We start from the raw sequence: 16,410 nt of genomic DNA, 5'->3' as shown, positions 1-16,410 counted from the left end.
TATATATTTTATGTCTGAATATCAAAATTTTCCTATCTCTCTAACAACAACAACAAAAAAAAATATACATATATATATATATATATATATATATATATATATATATTATGTATGGCACAATAAGAGAATAGAATAATATAGAATTATCCACCCCTATGAATATTGCAATTATAAGTATCTCCTTAGATATATATAGAAATGTGTATAAAGAAATTCATATAAAAATATAATTATATACCTATATGGCTATTTATTTTGTTGGTTATTATATGTTGTATAAACATACACTTTTATATATTACCTTATTTGCTCACTACTTTATTTTTTTTATTTTTTTTATTTTTTGTTGGCACACCATGATAGAAAAATGACCCAAAAAAAATCAGCAAAAAAAACGACGGTAGCTTGATAAATTCTTGGAACAAAAACAAAATTAATTAGAGTGAGTGGTGTCCATGTCATTAAGGATATGAAGAAAACTTTCATACCTGTATTAACTATTTTATCAATAATTTCTGATTTCCTTTGATTTTTTAGTATACCATTATAAAAAAAGAAAATTGTCAAATGTATAGGACCAAAAATAAAATTATCAAATAAAGTTGGTATAAAAGATTTATATAAAAATGTATCAGGTTTTGATTTAATAAAATTGGCTAATATTTTACCATACCACCATGTCATAATTGGTCCTTCTAATGTTAATCCTATAAGTGCCATTCTTAATGTTCTTAAAAAATCATATTCAACGTCATTATTATTTTTATGTACTTCCATCATTTGACATGTTAGATCAGCTATAAAATATAAAGTACCAGCTATAATACAATTCATTAATAATAAATGTTTTTCAAATAAATTATTCATAAATAAAGATAATTTTCTAACAAATATCGATGAAAGAAATCCTTTTTTTTTGGAATATTGAGCTGCATATTTAATATCTCGTGCTACATCATCTAAATTTATATTCGTTTCTATATGTGGAATATTTTTTTTTTCTTGTATTTTCTTATTATTATTATATACATTTTGTACATTTCTACTTGGATAAACATTTCTTTTATCATATCTCCCGTATTTTATATTATGTAATGTGCACACATTATTTTTTATTTGTATTTGGAATAAATATTTTTTGTTACTATTGTTATTTACTATATTATTAAAAATGCAACTTGTATAACTATTAATATTATTTGTATAACTATTAATATTATTTGTATAACTATTAATATTATTTGTATAACTATTTATATTATTTCTATAATTATTTATTTTGTTATAATTTATGGGAATATTCTGGTCATTCTTAATATAATGAATATGATTATTTTCATTCATATAATAACAATTACTGTTAGGTATCTTTTTTTCTCTTTCCTCTTTATTTATTTGATATTGATCATATTTTAAACAATTATCAATATTATAGTAATATGAATTTTCATTATTTATAACATGTTGTTTATTATTAATTTTAGGATATGTTTGGAAATTTTTGTTTTTTATCTCGTCTTTTTTCAATTCGTTTAATGTATTAAAAGTATTAAAGTAAAATAAATTACTATTTAGTTTGTATCTAGTTTTATCTGGTAATTTTAAGTTGTTACATATATCCGTGACATACCATCTTTTAAAATAATAATCTAAAAAGAAAAAAAAAATATACATGTGGTTAATCGTAAAAATAATGTGCATAAAATAAATGAATTTAGAATTTTATATTATTCATAAATTGTGTTTTGTTTGTTTGTTTTTGTTTTTGTTTTTTATTCCATACCTAAATAGGAAGAGTTCACATTTTTTGCTATAATTTTTATATGTTTTCTTTTTATGTCCATATAAGCATTAATTAACATTATATGTTATTGTTTGTCAATAAGTTATATACAACAAGGGGATATAACACATATCATATATAAATATATATATTTATAATTTTATTTTGATATATATATATTTATTTATTTATTTGTATTATGTCCAACAGTTGTATATTTTATGGAAAATTATTAAAGTTGGGTTATTATCTTTTATACCTTAAAATATATGTAAAAATGAATAATATATATATATATATATATATATATAAATATTATATATGTGTGTAATATATTTCATAAAAAACTAAAACAAAAAAAAAAAAAAAAAAAAAGTAAAACAAAGAAAATTACATTTTTTACTCATATATATACTTTCATTATATTTTCTATGACTTTAAAATAATATGAATTCAGAATAATACAATTTATAATATGTACTTTTTTTTTCTTTCTTTCTTTTATTAAGAAAAATATGAATAATGATATATTTTATAAGTACATTATAGGATAAATTACAGAACAAATGAAAACTTTAATAAATTCATAAATAAATAATAAATATTATATATATATATATATATATATTGTATACCTAATTTTTGGTATTATGTAAAAGGTACTAAATATAATAATAAAAATATTTATATTTTTTTAAAAAAAGGATTATAAATTCTCTGTCAAATCACTTTTATGTTAACTTTTTTGTTATGAAATTATGATATATATTATTTATATAAATTTATTATAATATAAATAAAAATATGGAAGTTTGACAATACTGCAAAAAAAAAAAAAAAAAGAAAAAAAAAAATATATGTACATATATACATTATATTTTGAATATACATATATATAAAATTTATTTTTCAGAAAAAGCGATTCAATAGAAAAAAATATATATTATAAATAATATATAATTATATATATGTAATATGTATTATGATATTTATATATATAATTAAAATATAAGAATTGGATACTTATTATTTTATTTTATGAAAAATGTACTCTTCTTTTATTTAATTTTTAGTGGCTGTTATTTTCTTTTTTTTTTAATCTTTTATTTATTTATTATAATTTTTTTTTCTTATATGATGTGATTATGTAAAAATATTTTTATTACAATGATAAGAATGACCATTTTGTGGTATATGTAAAATGTTATGAAGATTAATTAATATATATATATATATATATATATATATATATATTTTGAAAATAAAAGAAATAAAAATATGTTTACACATATATTTTTTTTCTTTTTATTATATGTATATGCTTAAGTATACATATAATTATATATATGTATTTTAAATAAGCTATTTATATATACTTATAAATTAAAATATTAATTTATAACTTAATGTAGAATGAATTTAGTTGATTATGAAATATCAAGTGACGAAGAAAATGAAGAAGATGAAAAAGATGTAAAAGAAAAAATATACGAAAGATCCGATGAAAATATTGAAAAATTTCCAGAATTATCAAATGATCTTGTAAATAATAAAAATGACAAGAAAATAAATGAGGAGGAACGTGAAAAGAATCATATTACATATAATGATAAGTCTTTTTTAATTAAAGAGGGAGAAAAACAAAAAAAGAATTTGATAATAGATAATTGTGAAGAAAAGGTTATAAATAATGAAAATAATTTTGCTATACGAAAAGATATATATGATAATAAGAATGATAAAGAAAAGTATAATATAATAAATGAGAAAAAAGAAGATAATAATAATGTTAATATTTTTAATAAGGATGATTTTTTATATATGAATATAGATGAAAATAATTTTGATGAAATATTTAATATATCTGAAAATGAATACTCAGATATATTAAATAAAAAAATTGATGAATTATCAAAATTGTATGAACTAAATTTAACTATAAATAAAAATATTATTAATTCGAATGAATATAAAAATCCATGTATTCTAGAAAAAATCATGGAAATATTTCAAATTGATATGTATTCGTCTAATTATCCATTACATATTTATAATCCGAAAATTTTTTCGTCACTTGATTTATTTAATGAAAGAAGTCAAGAAAATATTCAAAATAAGGGTAATACAAAATGGTCAAATGTATAAATATTATATATATATAGAAATTATCACATTTTATATAAGGTTTAAATTAAATCATGTCGCATGAAAGTTTTATTAATTTGTTTATAAGAATATTTTTTTTTTTTTTTTTTTTTTTTTTTGTAACAAAAACAAATTTTACGATATAAAAATAAAAAAAATATATATATATGAACATATTGATAGAATGAAAAAATAAGGGTACACAAAAGGAGAAATGTGTTAGGTTATATATATATATATATATATATATATACATAAATACAGACATATATAATACATATATATATATATACAATTAATCATATCTTATTAATCATTTTGGTGTAATTCCATAAGAAAGGTAATTCGATATATAAGAGAATTTATCCGTTGATCCTTGTAAGTATTTAAAGAATTCGTCAAAATTTTGAACTGAATTGATTGCCTTTTCTTTTAATAATTTTTTTTCTTTATCCTTATTATGACATAATATACAGACATTGTTATCTTTTAAACAATAAGTATGATATGAATGTTTACATAAGAAATGGACCATTGGGACTGATAATATTTCTTTACATATAGAACAATAAGCATTATCTATTAAATGAAAATTATATTTTTTTTTTAATTGTTTTTTCTTTATTTTTTTCAATTCTTTTTTATCCTTTTCTATTTCTATACATTTGTCATTTATATTTTTATTCATATCATTCATATATGCTACTACCATATTTTGTATACAGCTATAACTTTTATTATATTTTTTTAAAATTTGTATTAAGTTGAATATACTTAAGTTCATATTTTGTCTTATTTTTTTTATGAATTTAATTAAATACTTTTCATCATTTAACATAGAAAGATAATAAAAAATATAATTATATGATAAGGAGCCGTTTAATTTTAAATGATTAATACATATGTTATATAAAACTTTTTGGAATTTTCTATTTAATATTTTATAACTATTGTTTATTTGATTTGTTTGTTCCTTTGGTTTATATGTACTTAATTGTTCATATACTTTATATTCAGGATTATATATTTTTTTTATTTTAACTTTTGTATTATTTATCAATTTGTGAATTGAGAACAAAAGTGATATATCATATTTATTCATTTGTGTTGATGTATATATCAAACCTTTATTATAATTATATATAGATAATAATAAAACAGATAAGAAATTAATATTTTTATCTTTACTATTTTGTATTAATTTATCTATGTTAAATGTTAAAATATTGTTTTGTTCATTAGTTTCATCTTGATTTATTTTTTTATTTTTTGTTGTACTTTTTGCATTTTGTTTATTTGTTTGTTTTTTTGGTTGATTCTCTTCTTGCAGTGATTTTTTATATTTCTGTAATAAAATTTGTATTACAGTTACAAATAATATATAATCATATTCTCCATTAAATATATCCAATTGTAAATTTGTTCTATTTATTAGGTTCACAGGTGTTGTTGATACTTGTGAATTATTTAAATCTGATGAATTATTATCATAATTATCATTATGACTTTGACTGTTACTATGATTATTATCCTTTTCATATATACCGAATGAATTTATATCATTTTTTTCTTTGGACATACTATTCGATTCATCATTACTATGATAATTAATTGAATATTTGTCTTTTTGTTTTTCTTGTATATGATTTATTTTATTTATATTTACATTTTTATCAAGAAATTTAACAATAAACATAAAAAGAAAATCTATATTATCTAAAAATAACGGGATAAAAATTGTTAAATTTATATTATATTTTTTTATAATTTTTTTTAATAAGTAGATGGTTAGTTGTGGGTAATATTTAATAAATTTATAACCATATTTAAATAATAAGATACAAATATTTTCTACATCTAACTTAAAAATATATTTTAAGCTTTTTTCATAATTTTCATATTTTTCAATTAATATAGAAACATATGTGAAATGATCTTTATATTTTTTTGATAAATTTAACACTATATTGTAATAACCAGCATTTAATAAAAATTTGTATGTTTTATTTAAATTAATTTTGTCTTTATTTTTTTTAATGAAGGATATCATTTTTTTTTTTTTACATTGTTTTTTATAACATGATAATAACATCATAGTATGTTCATCGTTAAAATGATGATATACATGTAATTTTTCTAAATATATGGTTAAATATTCATATAAATCTAAATTTAAATATTTATGTATAACATAAGAAGTTTCTAAATAATTAATTGTTTCAATATATTCATATATAGCATTTTCATATTGTTCTTTTTCAAATAAAAAATCTGCATATATTTTATGTATAAAATTTATATTAATTGTTTGATAATTTTTATTTAAATTTGCATATTTAATTAACCATTGAAATAATTTTTTTTTTTTGAACATATTTATAATTTCATTAATATTTCGTTCTTTTAATATTATTTTAATTTGGTTTCTACAATTTTTAAAGAATTTATTTAACGTAAATATATTTTCATTAAAAAATTTATTGGTATCATTATTTTTTTCATCTTTGGATAAGCTCATAGTTGTATCATTTTGATTTGTTTGTTTTTGTGTTTTTTTTGTTGTATCATGATTGATACTATCATTCGTAAGATTTAAGTTATATAATTCTTTTTTCATATCTGTATTTATATCTTCATTAAAAAAAAAATCATTAGATATATATTTATTATTATTAAGTTCATTGTTATTATAAATATGATTATTGGAAGAATCAACAACATTGTTATTATGATTATGATTATTATTATTATTATTATTATATGTTTCTATATTTTTCTGTTCATTTTTTAATTTATACTTTTCTTCTTGTTTACACACATTGATGTTAGTAACATTATCTCTCTTTAGAATCTTTAAAGCGTCTCCATCTAATTTAGAATGTAATTTTAATTTTAGTTGTTCGTAGAAATAAAATTTATCTACTTTTATTTCTGGTTTTGAGATTTGTTCTTCTATTAACAAGAAGAATAAATTATTGAAGAAAATAACATTACTTATTGGTTCATTCAATAATAAAGTTGAGACTAATAATTTCATATCTTCATATATGATATATATATGAAGAAAATATTTTTTATTAATTTCTTTTAATAAAATTAAATAAAATTTGCACGAAAATAAATTAATTATTTTATTTTCTAAAAGAATAAATTCAAAACTTAAGTTATTTAAATTCAAAACAAATAAGACGTTATACATATTTTGGCATATATATAAAATATTAAGATCTTCATTGTATATGGATAAGAGTGGTTCATCATTATTTTGCAAAGTATTATAATTTACACTGTCATTCACCATATTTATATTATTATTATTATTATTATTATTTGGTATGTCATTATAATTATTATGATTTATATTATTAGATGATATATTATTTTCATTATTAACCTTTTTTTTGTCACTATTTGATATTTCATTAATTTTATTTATATGCTTTTTTTTATTATTTGTACAATCCCGAATATAGGATAAACTTAAATTGAAACTATCAATATGTGTATAACTGATATGGGAATTTTGAATATCTAGTTGGTATATATATATATATGAATTTTTTATTACTAACAAGATATGATTTTTGGACAAATAGATATTTTCGATATGTTCTTTTCCATCATCTATTAATTCACTTTGATTTATACTATAATCTTTATTTAAGAAATAAAAAGTAATTTTCTTATTTTCTAATGTTATTATATATTCATTACATTTTGCTATTAGTGTCTTTTTAATGTTATTAATATTTTTGCTTAACTGAATTTTCTTCAAAAGTGTAAAGTTGCATTCCCTAATATTGTAAACACTACAAATGAGTGAATTCTTCCCTTTCCTATAGAAACACCAAAAAAATAAAAAAAAAATATATATATATTTATATATGTGTACTCTTATTTTTGTTATTATTTGAATATTCCATGTACAGGTAATATAATGGATATCTTTTTATACGTTAAATAAATTAAATATATAAAATAATAAATAAATAAAAATATAATTCTTTATATATCATTACCCTAAAACAATAAGATTCTTATTTTTCTCATTAAAAACAAAATCAACTACATATAGATCTGTATTTATTGTAATAACATTTAAGGATGATGGATCAATGATAAGTATTTTGTCTAGAAATACATTTATAAATTTATTGGATGATGAAAAATATATGCCTTCATAACTGTTTAAAAATGTTTTTATTTCATCTACAAAAATAAATATATGAATATTAGGTATATATATTAATAAATCAAGATGAGTTTCTTTATGCTTTCATAAATTTTTCTTCTATTGTGATATATTACATAATTTTTATTCATTTTATTATATTATATTATATCATGTTATGTTTTGTTTTATTTTTCTTTATTTTACTTAATTTTTTTTTTTACCTGTATCTTTTGAATTATCCTTGTCAAAAAGAGGCAAATTTCTAAAATTGAACATTTTCTTATATTTATATTATTTAATATATAATCTATGACATTTTTGTATATATATATATATATATCTTACAAAAAAAAAATTAAGAAACAAATAATTTTGATAACAAAAAAAAAATGTTACTATCTCTACTATTAAAGGGTAACTTTATCCTTTTTCTTTAATTTTATAAATACTACAAATATATCAGTATGGAGAATTTTTTAAGAAATACCTAACTTGTTTTATTTTTCTTCTTTTCTTTTTATTAAAGAATAAACATATATATATATATATATAATACTATATAAGTATTCTATCTGGAAAACTTATTATATATATATATATAATAATATTATATGTATGTATAAAATATTTTTAATGAAAATTAAATTCTTTTTATGTTATACATATATTTTTTAAAATATATATAATAATAATTTTACATCATTAATTGAAATATATATATATATATATATATATATATAAATATATTACCACATATTATATATATATTATATGTATATAAAATTTTTTTTTTCTTTGTTATATACATATTTGATATTCTATTAATTTTTAAGAAAAATTCAAAGTGACATGTTAGTAATATAAACCAAAAGAGAGAACATACTCTTATACAATATATATATAAAGATAATAATAAAATGAATACATATTTTTAATACATTTCAATAATACATATGTTATAAAAAGATTTTTTTTTTTTTTTTTTTTTTTTTTTTTTTTTTTTTTTTTTTGCTATTTAAAAAATGAAAAGGGAATAATATATATATGATTAAGAGTTTATATAATAAAATAGTAGCATAATAATTAATAAAAAAAAAAAAAAAATACATTATTATTAATAAAATAATAATTGGGATTAAAAAAGAAAAAAAAAAAAGAGAAAAAGGCCAAGATGTGAAAATAGAGTAAAACATTTATAATATATATATATAATTAGTCATATATTTATTTTTATATATGTACATTTAAAATAAACATAGTAATAATTAAGGAATATATAAAATGAGTGAAGTGAAGGAAGGAGTTAAGATTGAATTACTTCGTTTAAGTCCCCCTTTGTTTAATAACAATATATGGAATATGTTTAAAATAATTGAAATGGAGAAAATAAATTTTGATAAGAACATAAATGATAATATTAGTTTATCAAATGAAATAAGTTTAAGTCTACCTATAAATTCTCGAAAGGTTTATATAGGTCAGAACTTTAAATCTCAAATTAATATATCTAGCAATTTAAAAAACAATATTCAAGTGAATTTAATAAATGTGGATGTTTGGACTAGGGATAATAATTTTAACATTTATAAAAATGAAGAATCAGTAAATATATCTCCTAATACCTTTTTTAGTTTTGTAACAGTTTTTCCTGTGTATTTCTTTGATGTTTTTACGTAATGATACATATATTAAAAAAAATATATATATATATATATATATGTATGTATATTTTATTTGAGGTTGTATAAATATTTATGGTATATTTATATGTATATACTTAAATAAAATGTGTGTAGAAAATGAAAGGTGTATATATTCATATAAATAATTCTTCCAAAGATTATATATTATATATTATTTTTTATTTTATAGAATTCGATGCACTGCGGAATATAAAATTGGAAATGAAAAGAAAAAATTAAAAAAAGATTTTAACTTTATTAGTAGAGATCCATTTAATATAAGGTCTACTTTGATACATAAAAATGATAAACTATACATACAAATGATAATGAGAAACACTGAGGAAGATAACATAATGTTAAATGATATTATACTTAAAGATATAAAATATGAATTAATTAAAAACCAAGGATATAATAAAGTTCATAATGGAATACATTATTTTAAACAACATGATGAATATTCTATGATTTTTCGTATAGATGATGAAGTAAGTAAATCATATATATTAAATAATACATTAGATAATGATAATATAACAAATATGGAAATAATATATTTTACTAATAATGGTGGAAAAGGAATACATAATTTACATTATTTAAAGAAAAATACTAGTACAGATAATTTTAAGATATACTTAAAAGAAAATGATAATATTTTTTATAAAATAAATAAAATATATAACTTTGAAATTATTTTTGAAAATAATTCTGATGAAGATATGTTTTTGGAAATTTTTGTTCACAATAATTCAAATATTCATATTGTTAATAATTTTGTTAAAGCACATATAATAAAGAGTAAAACCAAAAAATCTCATTTTTTTTATACTTTATTTATTAACCAAGGAATTCATTTTTTTAATAATATTACTATATATAATAAAAAAACCAAAAAAAAGAAAGAATATATAAAACTATTTAAATTGTTTGTTAAATAATATAGACAGTTATATATACGTGTATATTTATTTATTTTATTTTTTTTTTTTTTTTTTTTTTTTTGTACATATAAAAATAAATAAATAAATATGTATATATGCAGTATATATTATATTTAAGAGCGGTATAAAATGTAAAAATAAAAAATAAACACATATATGGACATATATATATATATATATATATATATATAATATACCAAAAAAAAAAAAAAAAAATATATAAAAAAATAAAAATAAAAACAAGTAATGTTTAAAATTTAAAAAGATAGATATAAATATATATATATATATATATATTCATGTGCGCGTCATTTATTAAGGTTATATATTATATATAGGCATCATTTTTTATTAAAAAGGAAAATATATATTTCTGATTATTATTTTTTTTTTTTTTGGTTAAAAGGAAAAAGAGTAACACCACTTATATCATTTAAAATATATCTTCATATATATATATATATATATATTACGTATAAATCATTTCTTAGTATTTTGCGATAAGACAAAATTTGCTGCATTACCAACTATTAAATTAATTCTTTTCACTTTGGTTTCTTCCTTAGGAGGAATTAAATTATGATCATCAAATTCATCCTCACTAGACGTATAATCATTTGATTCGTCTTTATTTAAAAACTCTACTTCATCATAAAAAGTGTTTTTAAAATAATTTTGATCGAATGTTAAATCATTGCATTTTTTATCCAAATAGTAATTTTTATAAGATTTAATATTTCCTAATTCATTATCATTAAAGTGATAAAAGCTAACATACCCATCTGAACTTGAACATGCACAAACATTACCTAAATTATTCCAACATATATCTGTTATAGGACATAAATGGATATTCTTAACTATACTAATGGGTATATCAAGAATCTCACTATCATAAAAATATACACTTCCATCAAATGTTCCTAATGTATATATAAATCTTTCTTCCTTTTTATCCTTATGTTCACTTAAAACATCCTGTTCATTTAATATTTCAACATTATCATTGTTATCATTATATTTGTCCATGATATCATTTTTTCCTACTTCTTCATCTGTATTCAATTTGTTATTTATTTTTAATTGGTTTTCATTTTGTGATTTTTCCCTTGTTTCGTCCTTTGATTCTTCCTTTGTTTCATCCTTTGAATCATCCTTTGAATCTATTTTTTTTTCTTCCTTTGTTTCATCTTTTAAATCTTCTTTTTCTTCTTCCTTTGTTTCATCTTTTAAATCTTCCTTTTTTTCTTCAACATTTTCTTCTGCATTATCTTCATCATTTCCATCCTCATTCTTTTCCAAATTTTTCATCAAGCAATTTTCAGGGGATAATTCCTTCAAGGATGCTTTATCTTCATTAAATTCAACATCACTTTCTGATATAGTACTACTAACATTTTGACTTACATCATCAGGTATATCAATATGATTATATAATAGAGTTTTTTCATAATTCAATTTGATTAGCTTGTCATTATGTATTAACTCATTTAATTTTAAATGATCATCCGATATTTTTCTTTTTTTATTTGAATTTGAATTGTCTTCATCATTTACATCAGATGAGTTATTAAGAAAATGTTCATAGCATCTTTTAAGAATATTTTGTTCTGTTCTTAATTTGAATGTATTATAATTAAATTTGGCTACTAAGAAATGGCTTGTTTGTGAAAATATGGTGAAAAAAGGAATATTATATTTTAAAAATAAATTTTTATGATATATATAAAAGCAGCTATAAGCTTTAATTTCATAATTTGGTTTAGCATTTTCATCGGTTCTATTATTTTTCTCGTTAACTTTTTCCACTTGTTGAAATTGAATACCACTAGGTGTTATTAAAAATTCCCCGTTTGGAGAAAAATCAATACGTCTGAAAAAGGAAGGTAGCATTTCTTCACTTGAGAAAAGACTGCGTTTGAATTTCCTTTCTTCCTCTTCTTCTTCTTGTTCTTCTTCTCCTTCTTCCAGATGTTTTTTTGACATAAACTTGGTATGTATTTGTTGGTATGGTTTAAAATTATTTTCTTGATTATTAGAATTGTTCATTTTGAGAGAATTGGAATTATTCATTTTGAGAGAATTGGAATTATTCATTTTGAGAGTATTGGAATTATTCATTTTGAGAGTATTGGAATTATTCATTTTGAGATTATTTGAGTTAATCACTATGTTATTATTGAGTTGTTCTTCTATATGTTCTTCTCCTACATCCGTTTGTTGTTCTTCTACATCTTCATTGTGATTTGCTTCTTCTTCTTGTCCATCTGCTTGTTCTTTTTTGTTTTTTATTTTTTTTTTATATGCATCTTGTTCTAATAAATCAGAATTTATTAATTTTTTATTTTCTTGTTTTAAAGGATTGGATTCATATTTGTCTGTATTATTTTTATCAGGAAAATCATATTCATTACATGTAATGCATGCATTATTAAGTTTATCCAATTCATCTCTTCTTATATTTTTTATGGAGTTTTCTAATTTCCATGATTTTCCATCATTTTTCTTTTTCCATATTTTTAATGTTTGGTCAGCACTCAGAGATGCTAAATATTCATAATTGTTATCAAATGAAATTCCTTGAATAATACCTGAGTGTCCTTCTAAGACTTGTACTTTACAATTTGTATTTTTTACAAAATCAATAATATTGATATTATTATCTTCATTTGCTATATATAAGGTATCATTGTTTGACCAAATAATACTATTTATTACACCACTACATCTAAAAGAGCCTACGATATTCCACCATTCTTTATAATCTAAAAAGCTTATATCATAACCTAATGGTATATTTTTTGGTTTTTTACTTTTTTCCCATATATATAAAAATTTATCTTCTCCCCCACTTGCTATATATCTACCATTTTTATTAAAACGAACACAATTTATTTCACCACTATGACCTATAAATCTACCTAAGCATTTAATTGAAATATCATCTTTTATAAATATTCTCCATAAGTGTACAAATTCGTCAGCACCACATGTAGCTATATTAAATTTGATAGGTTTTTTTTTTTTTGTTTTATCATCTTGTAATGGTGTAAGTAATTGATTTGATTGTATTGGTGTTTTATTATGTAAAATATTGTCATTGAATGAACTATTTGTTTCCTTTTTTTTATTTACTGAATTATGTTCTTGGTGATCTTCCGAAGATATATTTGTTTTTATTTCGCTTAATTTATTGTTTGAATTATCTAATAATTTATCATTACTAACGTCCGTGGTATTCCCAATTACAGTATTTATAATGTTATCCTGATTTCCTTGATTTAGTGCTTTATCTAATTTTAATGTTTCATTTTTATTACTACTACTACTATTATTATTATAATTATTATTAGAGGGTAATTTTAAATCACTTATAATTTCTTGGTTTTCTTCTAATGTGTCGAATTTATTACAATCTATTTTCCCTTTTTCTTTTAAATATTTGATAAACAATTCATATTTCCTATTTAATTTTTTAACACTATAATAATTTGGATATGGTTGAATATCTAAAGAATAAATTCGATCACTTCTTTTGTTATCTTTACTATGCCATAAAATTTGAGGTAAATATACATTTGGCATTTTTTTTTTGTTTTTTTTTGTGTTCTTTTATAAAGAATATATATATATATATATATATATATATATATAAGGATTTGGAAAAGGAACGATGGAAAAAGATATTGATTATATATATTAAATATATATATATAATAAATATAAGAACAGAACAAGAGAAGAGAAAAGAATAAAAAAAAAAAAAAAAGAAAAAAAAAAAAAAAATGAATATAATTACAAAAAATTTATTTATATACTGTATTTATATTTATAAATTATTATGGAAAGGAAAAATTAGGATTATACGTTTTTATATTTTGTAAGGTATATATTCTTTATTTATTTGTATTAAATATATATTATATATTGATTTTTTTTTCTTTCTTCTTAAATAAAATGCGATATAAAAAGTATATATACAAAAAAGTATTATATATATATATATTATTATATTATGAAATAGAGAAAAAAAAAAAAAAAAAAAATTAATTCTCGATAATTTTTTATGTAATAAATGTGTAACTGAAAATATATACAAAAGGAAATTTTATCTTTTCATCGCAAAAATGAAGTCCAAGATATAAAATAAGTAAATAAAATATTAAGATAAAAATAAAAGATATGTGAAGAAAAAAAAAAAAAAAAAAAAAAAATATGTGAACTAATATTTTGTATACATATATATATATATATAATATATTATACATATATAATATATATATTTATTTATTGACCATATAAAACTTAAGATACGGATTCTTAAAAGAAAAACAAAATTATGATTATTTTATGAAGAATAAAGACCTTACATAATAATGTCTATAATGAAAAGAAAAAATAATAATTTATATGTGTATTATAAATGTAAATCCATATTAATTTTACATATATATCTTCTCTAATATATTATATATAATATATATATATATATATTAATTAAGGAATTTTTTATATATTCATATTATTTTTTAATTCTTATTTTATAATTTTTTTTTTTTTTTTTAACCCAAACTCTGGTATGACAAATATTCTAAAAATGGCTGAGAAAAATAAATGATTAAATATAAATATTTCAAAACAAGAAATTTTGTATCAATATAAATATATATATAATATATATGTTAATATAAAAATTTATGTGAATTTATAAATATATATTTTAATAATCTAAACATATGTAAATATATATATATATATATATATATATATATATATATATGTAAACTTCTTTAATTTATGAACATATTATAATTAATAAAAATAATATAGTTTTTTTTTTTTTTTTTTTTTTTTTTTTTATTTATTAGTATAATTTTTCTTTTCTCACGTAATATTTATATCTGATCATCTTAAATTTTAATTCCATTTTGTTCTTTTTTTGTAAACACTTTGAAATATCTCTTAGAAAATTGAAGGGAAAAAAAAAAAAGAATATAACTTTAAAATATATAAACACATACATATATATATATATTAATATTTTACTAAAGTTGTTGTTTATATATTATGACTTTTAAAATTTTCCTTTTTTTTGTGTTAATTAAAAAAAAAAACAAAAAAGGAGGAATTATTAGATAATATATCTTTGTCTTAATATATATATATATATATTAAATGCTTTGCTATTATTATTATTTTTTAAATAAAAGTGTGTGTAAGAATTTTTGATTTAATATGTTAATTCTCTTTTTTGATATTATAATACTAGGTTGTTATATATATTATTTTGAATATATATATTTGGCTTAAAAAAATTTATCACATTTTTGGTATAAAAGAAAAAGGTCATTATATTATATAAATATAGAGTATATAAATAAAGGGTGAAATAAATATTTTATTTATCTTACGAACAAAGAAAATAAACATTAAAAGAATACATAAATATATATGTTGATATTATATATTATTTTATATAGTTCATTTTTTTTTATATTCCTTTTCTTAAATCTTTCAAAATTGTAATTAAATATAGACAGTTTCCCTAAGAATTGTTCCATATTCTTTCTTAAATAAAATAAAGGATATTATATAGGTATATATTATGCGTCAGGAACATATTATATGAACATATGGTTTCATATTAAATATGGGAATATATAAACAAGGGAACTTTTA

At 18.2% G+C, this 16,410-nt stretch overlaps 5 protein-coding genes across 5 annotated transcripts; 2 read left to right on the top strand and 3 right to left on the bottom strand.

Moving 5' to 3' along the window:
* Window positions 1-336: 336 nt before the first annotated feature.
* Window positions 337-1,862, bottom strand: PADL01_0501100 (conserved Plasmodium membrane protein, unknown function; the record flags this gene model as incomplete). The annotated part of the gene is made up of 2 exons (XM_028685364.1): window positions 337-1,649; window positions 1,784-1,862. The coding sequence occupies 2 exons, from the start codon at window positions 1,860-1,862 to the stop codon at window positions 337-339; spliced, it is 1,392 nt and encodes a 463-aa protein (XP_028536870.1).
* Window positions 1,863-3,196: 1,334 nt separating this feature from the next.
* On the top strand, window positions 3,197-3,928 carry PADL01_0501000 (HCNGP-like protein; the record flags this gene model as incomplete). Its single annotated transcript, XM_028685363.1, has 1 exon — window positions 3,197-3,928. One exon carries the CDS (start codon window positions 3,197-3,199, stop codon window positions 3,926-3,928), a length of 732 nt encoding a protein of 243 aa, XP_028536869.1.
* Window positions 3,929-4,241: 313 nt separating this feature from the next.
* Window positions 4,242-8,378, bottom strand: PADL01_0500900 (vacuolar protein sorting-associated protein 11, putative; the record flags this gene model as incomplete). Its single annotated transcript, XM_028685362.1, has 3 exons — window positions 4,242-7,764; window positions 7,948-8,137; window positions 8,324-8,378. 3 exons carry the CDS (start codon window positions 8,376-8,378, stop codon window positions 4,242-4,244), a joined length of 3,768 nt encoding a protein of 1,255 aa, XP_028536868.1.
* Window positions 8,379-9,383: 1,005 nt separating this feature from the next.
* Window positions 9,384-10,728, top strand: PADL01_0500800 (conserved protein, unknown function; the record flags this gene model as incomplete). The annotated part of the gene is made up of 2 exons (XM_028685361.1): window positions 9,384-9,775; window positions 9,975-10,728. 2 exons carry the CDS (start codon window positions 9,384-9,386, stop codon window positions 10,726-10,728), a joined length of 1,146 nt encoding a protein of 381 aa, XP_028536867.1.
* A 483-nt stretch (window positions 10,729-11,211) lies between these two features.
* PADL01_0500700 (chromosome assembly factor 1) lies at window positions 11,212-14,316 on the bottom strand (the record flags this gene model as incomplete). Its single annotated transcript, XM_028685360.1, has 1 exon — window positions 11,212-14,316. One exon carries the CDS (start codon window positions 14,314-14,316, stop codon window positions 11,212-11,214), a length of 3,105 nt encoding a protein of 1,034 aa, XP_028536866.1.
* Between the last annotated feature and the right edge of the window lie 2,094 nt (window positions 14,317-16,410).

Source organism: Plasmodium sp. gorilla clade G2 (assembly GCF_900097015.1).
Source record: "Plasmodium sp. gorilla clade G2 genome assembly, chromosome: 5".
Taxonomy (NCBI): Eukaryota; Apicomplexa; class Aconoidasida; order Haemosporida; family Plasmodiidae; genus Plasmodium; species Plasmodium adleri (nom. inval.).
This window is presented reverse-complemented; position numbering and strand designations above follow the sequence as displayed.